The 19964-nt window shown below is 49.4% G+C and overlaps 1 protein-coding gene across 11 annotated transcripts in view; it reads right to left on the bottom strand.

The window, feature by feature from the left end:
- LOC133345256 (disco-interacting protein 2 homolog C-like) overlaps window positions 1–19964 on the bottom strand; it is a 151101-nt gene that overhangs the window by 70631 nt on the left and 60506 nt on the right. For 2 of the 11 annotated variants that reach the window (XM_061555853.1, XM_061555858.1), the window contains exon 2: window positions 19408–19479. The exons of 2 other annotated variants lie outside the window; for them this stretch is intronic. In XM_061555853.1, the coding sequence (XP_061411837.1) occupies window positions 19408–19479 (72 nt within the window). 7 more of the 11 variants (XM_061555851.1, XM_061555855.1, XM_061555856.1 and 4 more) reach the window with 5 other exon arrangements.

Below are 19964 nucleotides of genomic sequence, written 5' to 3'. Positions count from 1 at the left end.
GCCCAATTACTTGGGCAATTTGTACTTCATTTATATTTATTTATGTTATTAAATGTTCTCATGTATCCTTCATTTTCTTTTCCCTACGGTAAATGTGATGTCTCTAACTTGCGTATGCCCTCTGATCGAGGTGTTCATCTCCGTCTCTCTCTCTCTGTCTCGCGCGCGGACGGCGCGATTCCAAGCATTCATTAATCTGGATTGAAAAGCTCTCATTAAATCCTCAACCGACGAGTGGCACATTTGACTGCTGCAAACTCGAACAACAACGACAACGACGGGTCTGGAAAAATCTCCGAGGACGAGCAATCCTGCGCATATCATCCCCCAGGTCCCAGCACCCCACGCCCTGTCCACCCACAAAAAGTCAAACCCCCCCCCTCAAATATGACGTCACAAAGCTCTGCCCCCCCCCCCAAGAAATAAAACATGCTACAAATCGCTTAAAAATATTGTCATTGTAGCGCGTATTTAATGTGGCGCTGCACTCTGATGTTGTAGGAGAAAATATTTAATAAAAAGTCTATTTAATTAAGTAGAACGTGTTGTCTATATTTATTTAAAGTTACGCATTTTGATGTGACGTCACATTTCTCAAACCCCGCCCCTCCCTCGTCACACATCGTCACAAATGTCTGACCCCCCCCCCTCCCGAGGGGCCGTCCATAGATGACGTCATCTATGGACGGCCCCTAACCCTCCCGGCACCATCAATATTCCAACCCTTGTTTCTCGCTTTGGCCCAAATCCCAGGTGGAGCTCGCAGGAACGTGTTGAGGCCAAGATGGACTCATGGAGTGATGATGGTTATGCGATGATGGATACACTCTCAGATATAATAGAGGTTTTTGTTGGGTTAGATCTCGTAAATATATAAATGTGTCGTTAAAACCCGCCACCACCCGACAGAGCCAACTAGTAAGGGTTGTCGCGTAAACAGAACATGGCCAATTCGTCACTAGTACAGCACTAGCGTGTAGTGTATAGTGTAGTATACTAGTACAGCACACCGGTGTGTTGGAGAGCCAAGCCACAACATTTACAATCTGAGTACGACGTTTTGCCAGTAATTACAACTAGCTTCATCAGGCGACAGCCAGATTTGGGGAGAAGTCCACCTGTTTCGTTCCTTATATAGAGGCGTAGATGTGGTGACCACACTTCTGCGCTCTTGCGTAAAGTGGGGGGGGAGGGGATTACTGAGTCAACGTACATTATGCATGTGCATTATGCGAGCCCTTTGAACTTGTCCTTCCTGTCTATTGTGTGTATTAAAATAGCCGTACCAACGGTAATCCCTATTTAAGTATGCTGCCCCTTGTAGGCATGCATTTAAAAAACGTGTTATTTGATTATTTGATTCCATGCAGTACTAAGGCGGTAGCTATCGGAACGGTCATTTTTATTTCTTTAAATTTCGATAGATTCTCTAATTAGTCTTGGCCAGTAGTAGCTAGTTTCGCACAGAACTTCAACATTATCAAACTCAATTGAGTGTCCTTGTTGGCACGCGTGTTCTGCTACAGCTGACAGTTGCATTTGGGAGAATTTCATATTTCTCTGATGTTCTTTTAGTCTCGTGCTGATCATTCGTCCTGTTTGCCCAACATAACATTTACCACACGTGCAGTTAATCCCGTACACACCTTCTGTTGATAGCTTCGGTAATACATCTTCTGTATCAGATATTAAATTCTTTATTTTATGTACCATGCCAAATCTGACTCGGATGTTTTGTTTTTCCAACATCTGGCTAATTTATCAGTTACTCCCGCAATGTACGGTATTTTGATCATTTTAATTACTGGGGCAGTTTCAATGCTCGTGTTATTTGATTTGTCTTCTTGGTTCTTTCGGTAAAGTCACGTAGAAGGGAAAGAACCAAGAAGATGAATCCTTGCAGTCACGAAAGCTTTAAATCGAAATTTATTTGATTTGGTTTTGGCATTTGTGTATCACTGTAACCGTTCATTTCCAGCGCTTATTTAACATGTTGAATTTCACTTTTCAGACTGTCACCATCTGACACTTTCTTAGCTCGATGAATGAGCGTCTTGATAAGAGCAGATTTCTGCGCGGGGTGATGGTGTGACTACATTCAGACAGGCGTCAGTATGCGTTTTCTTTCGGTAAACACTCTGTCTTATTTTACTATTTCGACCGCGTCCGAGCAGAATATCCAGAAATGGTGGAGTTCTGTCAGCTTCCACTTCCATGGTGAACTGGATAGATGGGTTTTGAGAGTTGAGTTGATTTAGAAATGTGTTCAGTGTATCTTTGCCGTGTGGCCAGACCACCAATGTGTCATCCACATATCTAAACCAAGCAGATGGTTTTAGTGTGCTTGAAGCTATTGCTTTTGTTTCAAAATCTTCCATGTACAAATTCGCTATCACAGGAGACAAAGGAGAGCCCATTGCTGCTCCTTCCTTTTGTTTATAAAAGTCACCTTGCCACAAGAAGTAGGTGTTCTTTAAACAGTGTTCAGCTCGTCTTGGGATATCCTTCGCTAAACCTTTGTTCGTTACCAGAGTGTCGAGTAATTAATTGACTCGTTGACCGGAACCCAGAGAAGTCACGTGAAAACTTACGAGAATATCATTAGGGTTAAGCTTAATATCTTTGATTATATTTACGAGATGTTCAGAGTTTTTTTTTATGAACGAAGAGGTCCAACCGATGGAGGGTTGTATTTGTCTAAATGGTAAAATAACACGCAGTGTTTACCGAAAGAAAACACATACTGACGCCTATCTGAATGCAGAGTCACACCATCACCCCGCACAGAAATCTCCTCTTATCAAGACGCTCATTCATGGAGCTGATTAAAGTGTCAGATGCTGACAGTCTGAAAAGTGAAATTCAACATGTTAAAGAAGCGCTGCCAAAGAACGGCTACAATGATGCACAAATCAACAGGGCATTGAATGCCAAAACCAAATCAAATAACACGAGCATTGAAACTGCCCAAGTAATTAAAATGATCAAGATACCGTACATTGTGGGAGTAATTGATAAATTAGCCAGATATTTGGAAAAACAAAAAATCCGAGTCAGATTTGGCATGGTACATAAAATACAGAAATTAATATCTCGTACAAAATATGTATTACCGAAGCTGTCAACAGAAGGTGTGTACGGGATTAACTGCACGTGTGGACAATGTTATGTTTGGAAAACAGGATGAATGATCAGCACAAGACTAAAAGAACATCAGAGAAATATGAAATTCTCCCAAATACAACTGTCAGCAGTAGCAGAACCAACAAGGTCACTCAATTGATTTTGATGATGTTGAAGTTCTGTGCAAAAATAGCTACTACTGGCCAAGACTAATTAGATAATCTATCGAAATTAAAATAAACAAAAAATAACTTTAACGGTTCGGATAGCTACCGCCTTAGTGCTGCGTGGAAGCGAATCATCAAACAATACGTTATTTAAATGCATGCCTACAAAAGTCAGCATACTTCAATAGGGATTACCGTTGGTACGGCCATTTAAATACACACTATAGACAGGAAGGACAACTTCCAAGGGATCGCATAATGAACATGCATAATGTACGTTGCCTCAGTAATCCCCCTCCCCACGTGGCACAAGAGTGCAGAAGCGTGGTCACCACATCTACGCCTCTATATGAGGAACGAAACAGGTGGACTTCTCCACAAATCTGGCTGTCGCCTGATGAAGCTAGTTGTAATTACTGGCGAAACGTCGTACTCAGATTGTAAATGTTGTGGCTTGGCTCTCCAACACACCGATGTGCTGTACTAGTGACGAATTGGCCACGTTCTGTTTACGTGACAACCCTTACTAGTTGGCTGTGTCGGGTGGTGACGAGTTTTAACGACACATATTTTCGCGATTTCACCCAAAAAAAACCTCTATTATGGATGATATTTGTTGCGAAAGCCTATGTGTTCAACTGACACTCTCAGATAATAATTTCAGGCTCAATTTGGAGGAATATTTCTGGGCCCACAACGTACACAGGTACTTTGCTCATGGATGAAGATAACAATAACGATGGCGGTGATATGATTACAACGACAACGGGTATGACGGCTAAATTCCCATGTAGCATTTGGAGGGATGCCTCTGTCCAATTGCTGTGCGAGGTTTTTTTCGTGGGTTAAATCGCGTAAATGTCGTTATACACCCCACCACCCGACACAGCTAATAAGTAAGGTTTGTCACGTAAACAGAACATGCCAATTCGTTACTAGTACAGCACCCCGGTGCTGTCCTAGTAACGTGTTGGAGAGCAAATCAGCAACATTTACAATCTGAGTACGACGTTTCGCCAGTAATTACAACTAGCATCATCAGCCAGATTTGTGGAGAAGTCCTGTTTCGTTCCTTTAATAGAGGGATAGATGTGATAACGATGGCGATTATAAAGATGAATGGCTCAACTCCAGTTGTTGTGAGCTGGAGTACCTCTTTGGTAAAAGCGCGGCACTTACGTGCGAGAGACAATAATGGCAGTGACGACGACGACGGCGGTGATGTTGATGGCAGTCGTTTTAGGCTGCATGGCGCCACGAGGGAATTGCTTCAGCTGTCTCTCCATACGGCCGGGTAAGGCACCCGTGGGACGAGCGATGGGAAGGATTACGGTCGCGCTACCTGCAAGCGCCCATTCATCGCCCCCAACCCCCCATGCACCTCGACTGCCTCTTTTCGACATCGCCGCTCTGCAGGTCCCTCTGCCGCACCGCCCACGCCGTGCGCAGATCGCACAACGGGGGCCGTGAGTCACCGCCGCGGCAGCTCGTAAGCGCCGTTCGTTCTGCGTGTGCGTAACACAAAGGTTCTCCGTGCGACCCGCACGGACCATCGGGACAAGCCCTCTAAACGAATTGACCCGTAGGAAGGGCCCAGAAACCAGAGTGGGTATTAATCATCACGTTCTTAGGTTTTTTCGGTAAAGTCACGTAGGTAAAAAATTTAAATTACTGAAAGTAAAATAAAAATAAAATAAAAATAAAAATCACGACGTTTCGGAGGCAACACAAGCTTCCATCTTCAGGTGGAACCGTCACAGCACGACAGCTGTATCAAGTAGACGGAAGCTTGTGTTGCCTCCGAAACGTCGTGATTTTTATTTTATTTTTATTTTATTAATTACATTTTTTTACCTACGTGACTTTACCGAAAAAACCTAAGAATATGAATCCTTGCAGTCACGAAAGCTTCAAATCTAGAAATAATCATCACGGTTGAGAATCGAACGCGAGACCGCCGGGTTCGCAGTGCAGTGCGCTGACCTAGGACGCAATCCCAGACACACACAAACATGCAAACCTGTACACCCACACACTCCGTAGGACAAAGACAAAGATCCCCCTTCAAGCCCGAGCAGACTGTTGGAGCAGGTGCTGTTAGCGAGCATCTACGAAGGCCAGCAACACCATTCAACAGGGTGTCGATGTTGATTCAGAGGAGGCCCAGGACTGGTTCAGATATCAATCATAAGAGATCAAATGCGTTCTATAAATATAACATAATAGATGAGATAAGATGTTGGCTGTTCTCTGGGATCAGGTCGCCGAGTTCGTAGTGCAGTGTGCTCACCACTGCATCACCGCTCCACCCACACAAAAAGACAAAGATCCCCCGTATAGCCTTCACAGACTGTTGTGGCAAGTGCTGTTAGCGAGCACCTGTGAAGGCTGACAAAGCACACGATGGGGTGGGTGGCCAGCAACACGCCCGGCCGCCTTTGTCTCCTCAGTGGCGATGTTTGTATATTGCACCAGCTACTTATTTAAGACTGAGTCGACCTAGGGGAGGCCCGGGACCGATTCAGATAATCGCCACTGCTGTTGGCCATGAGTGGGAATCGAACTCGTGCCACCGGGATCGTAACGCAGCACTCTAACTGCTACACTACCGCTCCCCCCCACACTATGACACGCACACACATAAGAATACAAACGCATACACGAATATACACCAACACCTACTGACCCATGCACTGACCTACGGATAGAGAAGCACACGTAATTATAGGCACACACACACACACATACTGACAAACACCAGTGGATCCATGCGCATCACAAGGGCGCATGCCCTTGAGAAGTGAGAGACAAGGACGTCCATGTAAAGCAATGCAGATAAAGCCCACAGCGTTAGATTCTACCGTGTAAACTCACGGGGGCTGGGGGGGGAATAGCAGCGAGCGGTGGCGCAACGGTCGGCGCACTGCACTGTGAACCCGGCGAGCCGAGTTCAATCCCCGGCCACGGCTGAGACCAGTGGCAAGTAACGTCTGAACCGGTCCCGTGCGCCCAAATAAAAATCACGACGTTTCGGACACAGCACGATAGCTGTATCAAGCTATCGTGCTGTGACTGTTCCACCTGAAGACAGAAGCTTGTGTTGCCTCCGAAACGTCGTGATTTTTATTTTTATTTTACTTTAATTAATTTAAATTTTTTTACCTACGTGACTTTACCGAAAAAACCTAAGAATATAATAATAACCCCATCAGAGCAGAGGAGCACGTGGCCAGGCAGCCCACGGGCGCCTGGGCAGAAGCAACGGCCTCTCGTCCCCCGAGGTTGATGTCTCCCTTGGTCTCTTAACATTCGTCACTGACCCTCCCGTGGCTCGGCCACCTCCACAACGATGCCTGCGGTGGCACGGGCAGCAGAGCCAAATCCTGGGAACTACAGACGGTGCCCCGCCGTGCCTCGCTGTAACCAAACTCGTCCGCACCTCATCAGATCTCAACAAGCCAAGCTGGGGGGGGCTTGAGCCTCGCACAGTGAATACGAACGGGTGCAGTTGTCGGCCGCTGTATGGAAACCCCCCATTGTTGTATTGTACCTGGGGTTCGGCAATCAAAACAACAGACAGAGGCATTATTATATTCTTGGTTCTTTTGGTAAAGTCACGTAAAAGGGAAATAATCAAATAATATAAATATAAAACAATAAAAAATCTCACGACATTTCGACTGCAACACAAGCAATCGTCATCAGGTGTGTTGCAGTCGAAACGTCGTGAGAATTGTTATTGTTTTATATTTATATTATTAAATGATTTCCCTTCTACATGACTTTACCGAAAGAACCAAGAATATGAATCCCTGCAGTCACGAAAGCTTTAAATCAAGAGGCATTATTTTTTCGAAATTGGTATGAAAAAAAAAACTCCTCTATTTCAGGAGGTGCAGTCCCCATGGTGAATACGAGCCGGCCGGCCCTTCATAAACAACGGTCACGAAGCAGTCCTCATACAGAGCCGCAGGTTGCCGACCCCTCTACCGTGCTCCAAAGGCTATTGCTCCCCGTCTTAACCAACCCGCATTAAACAGCGTGGGTGAAATCACGGCCAAGTAACCCCCACGGCCCTTGTGCGGTAGGGAGGCCCCTCCTCATCCAGCAGTGGATCGACAATACGAGGTGTGCAGGTGCGTGACGACCTCCTGGCAGGTTGCGGTCAGCATGGGATGGCTTAGAGAACAGCGGCAGCCTCGAATACAGCATCTCTGGAACACAAGTAGCCTAGAACAGAGTAGCTAGGACACTGTAACCTCTATAGTAGTAGGTTTTTACCCTTTAAACTGGTACAAAACTGACACCTTTATACAAGGCATCATGTTTGCAATAACCACAACACAAGTAGTCAAAATGCAAACAAAAAGAAACAACTCTGATGATGATAATAATATGCACTGTCCTTGAAGTTGATTGGTCCACACCCGAGACAGCTTTCCTTAGAGCCTAGTCTCCATTGGTGTTGGACCAGATGACACCAGAAGGCGTACAACTCAATCAACTTCAAGGACAGTGCATATCATTATCATCATCAGAATTGTTTCTTTTTGTTTGCATTTTGACTACTTGTGTTGTGGTTATTGCAAACATGATGCCCTGTATAAAGGTGCCAGTTTTGTACCAGTTTAAAGGGTAAAAACCTACTACTATATTTTGCCACCGGTAAAGGAGGTCTCATAGTGTAAATTCTGTGGCCTCTGTCAAAGAGCAGTCACAACTGGCAAATAGCTGCCTCATACCACACAGCGAACATCCAATTTGAAACGGCTGTTGCGGCTGGAATTCCAATGCATGACCAAGGAGGCGTTGCCATGGCGACAGAGCGGTCCTCGGCCAAGGTAACCCAGGAGCGGTTGCCATGGTGACCGAGTGGGAGCTACGGAGGTGATCAGAGAGACGTCTTCGTCGAGGTGACAAGAGGGAGCCGCCCTTGTCAAGGTGACGATGGGGCTGTCGTCATGGTGACCAGCGGGGCATTGCCATGGTAACCAGGCATTTCCTCTGGCTTGTGGTCACATTGCAAACTACCGGGCCCCTCGTGCAAGACCTCCATGGGCCCAAGAGTCAGTGAGCAACTTCTGTTCTAACAGAGGTGGCCCTAATAATAATAACAACAATACTGTACATGTTAGATAATGATCATTCATGCTTAAGCATAATATCGTTTTTTTATGGTTAGATCAAGTGTCGTTAAACCCGCCACCACCTCGACACAGCCAACTAGTAAGGTTTGTCACGTAAACAGAACGTGGCCAATTCGTTACTAATTCAGCACACCGGTGTGTTGGAGAGCAAATCCACAACATTTACAAACCGAGTACGTGCTAAAAGCATCCCATGACACTTTTGGTTTTACTTCATAACTGCGCATCAGGACCAGAGTGTTAACTACACTGGTGGATGAAGAACCCACGCCCCTCCCCCCACCCACCCAACTTGTTTCGGCTATGAGGGTTAATTGATCATACTTCACCACATTTGTCCCCACTGCAAAACATTTCACCGATGTCTCATAATATATTTTTTATACATTTCAATATGGTTTGCAGTCATTTGCACTTTGCTTACGGCAGCTTTTTGTCCAGCAATTATTGCTTTAGTGGCCCATGTCTCCCTCGAATGGGCTCTCGCCTGGTTGCGAATATATAATTGCCTCATCGATCCGTGCTGACCAGCGTGGTGAAGTATGACCACACAACCCCCTCGACCACCGTGGCATGAGGGGTGGGGGGGGGGCCCTCATCCGTTCACACGAGGCTGCGATTACTTTCGATCCACAGATCAAAAACACATCAATCATAATTTATCCGCCTACCGTTGTACAATTTTTTTAAATTAAAATTAGTGTTGTTTATTCGAAATCGAAATTGTTTTTGACAGGATACATAAAATAAGGTACAAGGAGTCCCAAAAACACATCCCACTTCCAAACATATCTATTGCCCGTGACATCACGCAATGCGGTTTTAAGTTGTAATCGGCTACAATTGACGGATTCCACCCAATTAATAAACAGTTTGTAATCGGAACTCTGCTGTAAAAAAGTAAATAATTATTTCAAAGCAAATTTCACGAAACAGTTCCGTTTTGGAAGATGGCAGATTACTCGAATCAGTTAAATAAACACAGATTCGTTTTTCTCCTTCTCAACGGAACTCTGCATTACAACAGACTAGCTGTACTACCCGGCTTTGCCCGGGACTTGGATTCTTGTCTTGGATTAGTACACGGCCTACGCGGAGGGTGGGGGGGTGACGTCAGCAGCCACACTGTGTGACGCTGCCGCATGCGGGTGACATCACATATGTGACGTCACCGCTCACTTGCCGTGCAAAATATAACCATTATTGCGCCCCCCCCCCCCCCCCCCCGAAATACAAAAGTCTATTTGTATACGTTTTGCATTGTGTACAGTCTGCAAGCTGCCCACATGCCGAATTTCAAGTTTGTTGCATGTCGGGAAGTATGCTAAACATTTCGAACAGACACACACATTCACAAATTTCCCTTTTATATATATGTACACATACGAGGGCAACTAAATCATCATGGTAATCACAATGATTTACTCTGGATATCCCGAGTCTCAACCAGCTTATTCAGCGGGGTCCTGCCTTTGCTTGTTTGGCCAATACCACGAATGAGCATTTAGCTTCATGTGGGAGCAAAAAATAGAAAATCAACCCCGGAGCAAGACTCACCACCAATGTGAGGAGATAACTCTGAGCACTGACATCTCCCGGTCACCTCGCAGCTCCGCGCCTGCGACACTTGGGGCTCAACACTGCCGAGCGTTATGATATTCAAATTAAACCAGGTGCACTTTTAGCCGTGTGAACGAATGGATTAGGCACACGTCTAGCGCAATGGCCCTTCTCACGACTGTCGAGCCAGACGCAGCCCATGGGCCACAACAGAAATCGGTAACACAAAAGGGTAGCACGGCTTTGTAAGCGTATTATCAAGCGATACTACACTGTTTAATTGCATGCCGATACAGATCACCATACGTGATTAACTGTGAGTAGCCAATAATAGGCCTTGTGTATCATCTGCATACTATTAGATTAACATAATGCACGTACATAATGTATGTTCATTAACTGTGACTAGCCCAAATCATAATATATATATATAAGACCGAAAACAGAGGATCCCTCACACAATTCTGTCTGTCGCCTGATGAGGCTGGTTGTAATTACCGGTGAAACGTCGTACTCGAATTGTAAATGTTGTCGTGGGTTTACTCTCCAACACACCGGTGTGCTGTACTAGTAACTAATTGGCATGTTTGGTTCACGTGACAAACCTTACTAACTGGCTGTGGTGGGCTGGTCGCGGGTTTAACGGCACACTTATACTATTTACACTATGAGATCTCTTTTACCAGTGGCAAAATATAGTAGTAGGTTTTTACCCTTTTAAACTGGTACAAAACTGACACCTTTATTCAAGGCATCATGTTTGCAATAACCACAACACAAGTAGTCAAAAAAGAAAACAAAAAGAAGCAACTCTGATAATGATAATAATATGCAATCAACTTCAAGGACAGTACTACTATGGCACACTTATATTTACGTGATCTAACCCCCCCCCCAAAAAAAAAACCTTTATTGTACCTCGAGCAGCACCGATGTAGTTGTATGGCTATGAGAGTGAATGACTTGATAACCCCCACTCAGTTCAAATGGTTATCACATAATTCACTGTTATTGGCCACGGAGAGATATTGCAACCATTAAAGTTATGCCACCTGAGGTGGGGCCTACAATTGCAGCATCTGTGGCCTGGGCTCGTGGACCAAGGGGGGGGGGGCGGATTCAAGGCAGAATTCTACAATGTGGTGCCGAGAAAAACACGGGGAACATTTCGGTGACATTTTGAACCTCAAGGGACCGGATCTCGTGTGCAGCAAACGTGCGCGGAATGTTTTATGTCACGGGAAGGCGAAGCCGCCGTCGTTGTTATTGTTGCAAGGTGACGCTTGGAACGCGACGAAGACGCGTTCCACGTAAGAGAGCCCGCTTTAGTGAAAGAAAAATAAACCCTCTTAGAAATCAAGACATGTACGCACAAGTACGAGTTCATCGCAAGGGTGGAGCGGTGGCGCAGTGGTTAGCACACTGCACAATGAGCCTCGGCCACCCAAGCGGCGAGTTGAATCTAAACCCTTCACCAATCCGCACGAGCCAGTGCGGTGAAGTATGGTCAAACAAATCCCCTTGACCAACACGCTGCGGATAGTCCTTCACCCAGCAGCGGATTGACAAAAGGCTACAAATTATTTACCTCGTTTATTATTGTCGTGGGGGGGCTAGGGGGGGGTTGCCCGTTTAGACTGAAAGTATTTTTTTTCTGCCAGGGAGACCTGGGCATGAATATGTAAAGACACACGCAGCGTGGGCTGGCAAGGTGAGCGGGCAAGCTGCACACTCACCGCCTGGACGGGGGACTGGGGGATAACCGGCGAAACTGGGGGACCGAGGGGGTCTGGGAGACCAGGGAACCGAGGTACCATGGGAGTGTGGGACCATGGAAAGGGGGAACCGTGGCACCGGGGATCACGCGAAGCATGTCTACGAGCGCAGCGGCTCTGCACGCCGCATGCCTGCGCATGCCTGTCAACCTCTTAATTATTGTATCAGTGCCCTACCTTATTTACAGACCAATTCAGACTTTATTGGTCACCCCGTGCCCCTTATACACCTCAACGTTCATCCTATAAAGTCCCCATCACAAGGGAGAAACACAAACAAAATGGACAAACATCTTTGGTACTCAATTTCCCTGTACAAGAATACGGGTAAACCGCACGGGTTGGCAGGTAAACCTGTGCGACGCAGCCAGACAGAAAATAACCCCGGCGCAGTCCCCTCCGCGCAGCGCCATTCAACCGGTGCCGCCGGCACGCGAGACCGGAGCTGCCGGGACGCGAGACCGGAGCCGCCGGGATGCGAGACCGGTGCCGCCGGGACGCGAGACCGGTGCCGCCGGGACGCGAGACCGGAGCCGCCGGGACGCGAGACCGGAGCCGCGCTCTCCGACGAGGTGTGAAGCGAGCCAGCAAATCACGGTGAGCGGCCATTGCTAATTACATCAGCGGCCACGGCCGAGAACGGGAACGTCGCAAAAGGCCGCCACGGCAGCACGATGATGGCGTCGCGACGATCCGTATTTGCTAATCGATTAAAAGAGAAGCGCACGCGCATTTCCATCGAGTGGCAAATGAAACAAATTTGAAAAATTCTGCGTTTTAAACGAAAAGCGGTCGTGCGCATTCGTGGTTTCCGCAACGTTTCTCATCACCCATGGCAATGCAGGTACTTTACCCTGTGATATACAGACCATATTTTTACATACAACAAAGGAAGACTGTGAAAACACGTAAACTATATATATTTTAAATGTAATTACTGACATACTGGGGTGCAACGGTGGCGGAGTGGTTATCGAAACTGCACGATGCATCAAGCAGCCCGAGTTTGAATCCCTGGCACGGCTAACATCAGTGGCGAGTGATATCTCAACCGGTCCCCCCTCCACCGCCACTCTGCCCCTCCACGTTCACCAATCCACACTTCACCATGACCAGCATGGTGAAGTGTGGTTCAACAAACAACCACCGTGACCGACGACACAGCACGGAGGAGGCTTTCATCCATCAATGGATTTACCAAAGGCTGTAAATAACAGTAATTATTATGAATTGTAATATTACCGTACTGCGCGTGTGCATTCGGGTCGTCGTGCCAAACGAGGGCGCGACGACGATAACGAAGAGAAGCAGCGGCGCCTCACAAGATATTGCTCGTTTCAAATCCATTCCCTCTCCCCCCAGCACGGAGTGGGCAATCGGGACTCGTTGCTTGGTCGCTGTGAACGCGGACGCTCATGGCGCGATTAGAAATGCATCTCACTGGGGATGCAAGTTTAATTACGAACTTGGAATTTATTTTATTTGCTGTACGTTTCGTCTCGTGCGTACCGTGCTCAACCGCCAGAAATCCACGCGCCGTCCGACTCTGAAATTCCCTCCCACCAAATCTTTTTTTTTTTTACAAATTTTCATAACCTAGCTCAACTCATGTTTTCTCCACCTCCAATAGTGCGGCTTGTTACTGGCCACTGGATGCTTTTGGGGGGCTTTGGCCCTTTTCTCAGCAACCAATGAACAAAAACCGCGTTTGTCTTTACTGAGAATTCTTGGCATGGAAAGATTTCTGGCTTTGCTCCAACATTTGTCTCACGCTTTCCTCGCAGTTACATCGACCGAACCGGGCCCCGTGTCTTCGTGATGTTGCTACCCTGCTGCTTGTTGGTTGCTTGATCCTGAAAGTATTTGACCTTCAATTCACCCACAGTTTCTGTTACCCAGTTTCAAGTTCATTTCGTTTAACCAGGTGCAAACGCAAGAGAATAGAAGCGTCTCACTGGTAAGAGTGACCTGGGGCACGAACCTGCCAGTGGGAGTGCGATGATCGCTGCTGTGAATAATCCAAATTGCGTCATTCGCAAGCAGTTTTTGGATTGGGCGAATGTGGACCCTGATGCCAGCACGCGACGGCCTACTCTTGCGAACGATGCCAAGGGATCTGTGAACGTTCACTGCGAGTGAAGCAGACGATGTGTGGTACTGTCACGGTTAACTCACGCTGCAGCATTGACCAGGGCGGCCGCTGGGTTGGAACCGCGAACCTCGGCAACAAGCGGCGACGTGGCGGCGCCGCCGGGACACGCCACGCCACGGCCCCAGGTCAGTGGAGACCTGGGGACCTGGAGACCTGGGTGACGGATCCCCCCAGAGACTTCCAGTCTTACTGCACCCTCGCCCAGCTTTAATAAGGATCTTAACTGCTGGCGGTGACCCATCCTGGTCCCTTCTGGCGCGCGCGAGGACATTCGTACCATTGCCGTCCTGGGCATTTGTGACCGTTACTACAATCGTAGCCTGCCGGACCAGGAGCATTTCCTGCACTCTGGCACCTGGGGTTTAATTTCAACCAGGTCTGTCTGGGTTAGCGACCCCAAAATATATTCCCACACTCGGCACACCACATCCAGTATGCCTCTACTGGTCACGTGCCGCCTACTCCAGCCTACTAGCAGACCCGTACGACGCTCGGCGAGAAAACAAATCCCCGGTGGTGGTGGTGGACGTCGGAAACTCACCCTCGCGGACGCGATCACGCGCGCAGCCGAGGAGCCGCCCGGCCGAGAGACGGTGACCACGCAAACGCGACCCGTCCGGCTACCGCCGCCACCGCCAGCGATGCCCTCCACTGCTCCCGGCGACATTCTCCCTCCTTCCACGAACTCGGCCGCACGGAAACCATGTCTCCAGACGCGCACCCTCTCACGCTCTCGCCCTCTCACGCTCCCGCGCTGGCTCGCTCGCTCGCCGCAGACTCCCGCGTGCGCGCGCTCGCTCGATGGCTCGCTCTCCAAGCCCACGCACGCTGACACGCACTCTCCACGCGTGCACGTCTTACGTTGCTCGCTCTGCGCGCACCCGCTCCATGCAAGCGCACGCACGCACACGCGCATGCACCCGCGCGCACGATCAGGAGCACAGGACACGACGATCGCAGCCGATTTGTTTTCCTGCTGTCCGTAACGCTCGCTCACCGTCACGCCTCACGGCCGCTCCGCCTCCTCTCACAAAATCTTTCGCCGCCTTCTGCCCTGGACTCCCGTCCTCCCCTCCGGCATCATCCCCTGCCCCTCGTCGCCAGCACCTCCCCCCCCCCCTCCTCCCCCAAAGGCGCTCCCCCCACCACTACATCCTCCGCTCTCCTCTCCCGCCGCCCCCATCCAACACCCTCCCCCGCTCCCAGCCCCCTCTCTCAGCTCCATCATCCCTGCATCCGTTGCCAGGGCGATGCTCTGTTTGCCGTGACATTTTTTTGCGGAACGTAGCGTTCCAGGAGGGGCTGCCCCCCCCGTTACGGCGCCCCCCCCCACAACAGCTCGTTAAGCAGCCATAATTAACGGGTGACACTCACTGATTTTCTCCGCTAGAATCTCAGCGGCTGACCCTGCGACCCCGTGGGATGCCGATGGCGGCAGGCGAGGCTGCCGCTGTCGCTGCAGCAGCGGCTGTTGTCACTGCTGCTGCTGCGGTAGCAGTAGCGGAGCGTCTTGTGAGCACGCGCCAGCGCGAAGGGATGTTGTGATTATAATTTTTTCACAGTGACGTTTAAACCTCTGCGCGCTATTAATAGACCGCTGCCTTCTCCAGGGGAGTGAGGTGCTGTTGAGTGCCGCAAATGTCGACCCGATTCGTTCTTCCACTTCACCTTAGACCAATCACTTCGTGTGCGCACAAGTACAATCGCAGTCGTGCGTGGACTTGTGCGGCTGGTGTGGGTGTGCAAGTGGGCGGCAGGGTATGGCGCAGTGGTGACACTCCTCGTGCCTCACAACAACATTGCTACTGTGTGGCGTTGCGATATTCTCTCTCTCTCTCTCCCTGTTCCGATTTTTTAAAAAAAACCAGTGTCTTTTTTCGATTTAAAGCTTTCGTGACTGCAGGGATTCATCTTCTTGGTTCTTTCTGTAAAGTCACGTAGAAGGGAAATAATAAAATAAAATGTTTTCTTTTTATTATTTTATTATTTCCCTTCTACGTGACTTTACCGAAAGAACCAAGAAGAACATACAGTGTCACCTATATTGGCCAAACATCCCGATGCTGAAAAATGTACCTGCAAACTACTCAATTGGGGGAAAAAATAAAAATAGGCTTTACCCTAAACGGTGTTAAGATGCTCCAAGACGAATTAAATAAACTATTACAAGGCATCAAGTCTGCATTAACCACACGTACCTGTGGCAAAAGATGCAAACAAACATTATAATATATGCACCGCTTTTGAAACTGATTGGCCTACACCAATCAAAACATGTACCGATTTGGTGTTTCAGCACTTTAACACCTCCTGTGTTTATTGCCAGAAAGGCTAAAGCCTGTCCTTGTATTTCCACTCTCGTCATTTTGATCCTGGCAATGGCAAAAAGGTTTCACAGGTAGCCAAGTGGTACCACTCACAGCAGCAGCAGCAACAGCAGCAGCGTCGTGCTACATTTGGGATCGTTTTCACCGCGGGGCAGCTTCGGGTGAGAGTCTGGGGAGCCACCAGCGCACGTCTGTTTTGTTTTCTTAAATGCATTTGTTTTAGACGACATTACACTGCAGCTTGCGCGGCGTATGTCTGTACGCACGTATTTGCTTTGGGTCTTTCGGTAAAGTCACGTAGATCGGTTTAAATTAATAAAAACATTTTTTATTAATTTTAACCAAATAAAAAAAATATTTTAAATAAATTTTAACCTATCTACCAAATTAATAAAAAATATTTTTTATTAATTTTAACCTATCTACGTGACTTTACCGAAAGACCCAAAGACTATGAATTCCTGCAGTCACGAAAGCTTTAAGTCAAGATGTATGCACGTATGTTGAACTTCTTTCGCGCCGTACGTGGCCAACCGTGCTAATCGGAGGTGCGGAGGAAGGACAACTAAACACAAAAAGCAGCTCTAAAGAAAGTAGTTTTCAACCTCGATGATTTTAAAGTGCACAACTCCAGTGGCTTCCTAATATCAGACGGAAGAGCGTTCCAGACGGCCGCAGAAGCGCATCTGAAAGCTCGCGATGCAGTGACCGTCTTTGTTCGACGACTAGCCGAAAGCCGCTTGCGAAGACGAGCGGAGTTCGCGTGGCGGTAACACTCGTGCCGCACAGCAAAAGCGCCCCTGAGTTCGATCTCCGACTCGCTGTATTAACCATATGTGCTGGTGACATAGACTGCCAGATTCAGGCGCCTTTCCTGTGTCAAAAACTGGGCCCTGGAGCAACCGGCTCCCCATGTCGCCAGGTCCCACTGCCCTCTGCCCCCCCCCGCCCCCCCTTGTGCTGCCTACATTCCCATGTCACATGGAGGCGGGTTTCTCATGAACCCTGACCCCTCGCGGGGAAGGGGAGGCGGTGCCGGGGAAAACGCGGCGCTCGTCCGTCGCCTGTCCCAGCGTCTCCCCGTGGCAGCGACAACTCCCAGCTGAGGAGGAAGAAACCATGCTGGCACTGAGCGGCAGGTGGGACAGCGGTCAGCAGAGGAGACGGCACTTTTACTGGCCCTCGTCGATTGGCGGTGATGATACGCCCGTAGCCGCTGCCACACACGTACACAGATGAAGATCCCCCCCTCCGCCCGCTGTAGCCTATGGAGGCTGTTGGCCATGAGCATCGACTACTTATGTGAGGCTGCATCGACCTAAAGGAGGCCCAGAAAACGCACACAAGACAAAGATCTTGACTTGAAGCTTTCGTGACTGCAGGAATTAATATTCTTTGGGTCTTTCGGCAAAGTCACGTAGATAGGTTCAAAGAAAATAACAAAAAATTACAAAAAACTACCCCCTCATCTTCCTGATGACGAATGCTTGTGTTGCGATCGAAACGCCGTAGTTTTTTTTAATTTTTAGTTATTTTCTTTGAACCTATCTACGTGACTTTACCGAAAGACCCAAAGAATATGAGACAAAGATCCGCCGCATAGCCTTAATACACATCAGCACTGGGAAAACCAAGGCGGCCGAACACGGTGCTGGCCAGATCACCCTCTCGTGCGACCGGGCCGGTTTTCATAGGTGCTGCTCGCTAACAGCACTTGCCCTGTCGGCGTGTGTGGGCTACATGGAGGACCTTTGCGTTTGTACAAAGTCTGTGTCCCGCGCGGCATGGACGGCGCCGATTATAACCAAGGCCCTGTCAATGTGAACTGGTGCCCCTGCGCGTCACACGAGAAGTCTTGAGAAATGATCAGACGCCGGCAAAGTGTCACGTCTTAGCTTGCATGAAGCAAAGGGAGATTGGCCGTGGGGTGTTATGAGAAATGTAATTCTACCCTACATGGACCACTGGGCGTCACAGGAGCTTACCACCATGACGCTAGGGACACCTCATAGTCACAGCAGGAACAGCTCATCGTCACGCCTCGTCATTTTGGTGACGACGTCGCTCGACTGGACGTCGTACCGGGAAGGCCCCGTGACCACTCGGCACGTGAGGCCCCCAGGGCCCAGGAGGCACCAAGGGGGGCCGAGTCGCGAGGCCTCGGTCAAGGCCCTTTCACCTTTCACGAAAAACAACAACGACGAAATGGAGAAACAAAAACCGAGCACGGGGGGGGGGGGGGGGGGGGCGCGGGCACGGAGTAAAGGGAGGGGGATGCCGCATATCGTTTGCATGTGAATGCGCGAGCGTGCGCGTGAGTTGGCGTGCGTGAGCGTTCGTTCAATAGACCGGCGCGCTGCCCCCCACCCCCCTCCCCCCGCTCCCACGCAGGCGAGACAACGCGGCGTTTCTCGACAGCAGCTGGGGAATGTGGCAACGTGAACCACCCTCCGTCACGCCGGGCCACGCTGCGTCACGCCATCGCACGGCGCTGCGGGAGCGTTGGGGAGCCGGGCGCTAGCGCCGTCGCTGCTCGTTGCAGGAGGTCCGCAGTCTGAAATCTGGCAGCCCCCCACCCCCCCCCCCCCCCCCGGCTAATACAGTGGTGTGCGGATCAACCTTTAAATTACTCCGCGCCGCCTGCGCCACCGTAGACGCTAAAATATCCCGTCAGCGTCGTTCGCGGAGGATAGGCCGTTGTCTGCTGGTGACGTAGCTTCAAATTTGCCAGGACTGCGAGTATTTCACGGCACATTACTCGATTGGGAAAATACAGAGCAACATCGACGCCGACTCCGGAAAGAGTCTTGAGACTCGGCAAGGCCTACTGGGCAAGCAGGAGCACATTGTAAAACCGCTGTTAATAATGATGCCGTGCTATCAACACCATCCAACGCCACACCATGCCCATGCCAAGCGACGAAACAATCCCACCATGCCCCGCCAAGCGCCATGCAACGCACACACACAGTGCCACATCGGACATCAACATCACATACACCACCACCACGCCGCCCCCCCACAGCGAATCACTGCACAGCCACCCAATACTCGCCAGACACCGCACGGCGCCACCAGGAAGCACTCCGGCAGCCCAACTCAACCCAACTCCACCCAAACCACCACGCCAAGCCACCCGGAACGATTCCCAGTTACCTGGTGGGTGTGGCAGGTATGGGGCAAGCAACTTGGCTTTCTTCTTCTCATAGCCCTTCTGTGTGATGTCCCCTGCAACGATCACGCACAACACGCGCACACACACACACGCACGCGTGTTCGCACGCATATGCACACGCGCAGATGCGCGCACGCACACGCGCACGCCTACACACATCTCCCCTGTTGTCGCCTGGATGTACTCCTGGGACAAGTATTGACGGCGAGTAGTTAACGTTCCAAATTCCAGTGACGAGCGAATCCGCGAAAATCATGAAATTTAACCACCGCGATGTTCAAGATGCGTGCTCGCCATGCGAGAGTTCCTGACTTGACCAGGAGGGCAGCAATAATCACTGCACCGAGGGAGCACCGCCTCACTGCCATCTGCGAGTCGCAAAGCGAGCAACGTTCCAGCGAACACCAAGAGAATGCGAAGACGGTGCTTGTTTGGACAAGGTGAAGGACGAGAGAGTAGGGACTGCAATTCAAGACTGCACTAACGAGAGAACTAAGGGGCCGTCCATAAATGACGTCACGCGATTGTGGACGATTTT

This window comes from Lethenteron reissneri, chromosome 21, assembly GCF_015708825.2.
Source record: "Lethenteron reissneri isolate LAM-NWPU_2019-01 chromosome 21, ASM1570882v1, whole genome shotgun sequence".
NCBI lineage: Eukaryota > Metazoa > Chordata > Hyperoartia > Petromyzontiformes > Petromyzontidae > Lethenteron > Lethenteron reissneri.
This window is presented reverse-complemented; position numbering and strand designations above follow the sequence as displayed.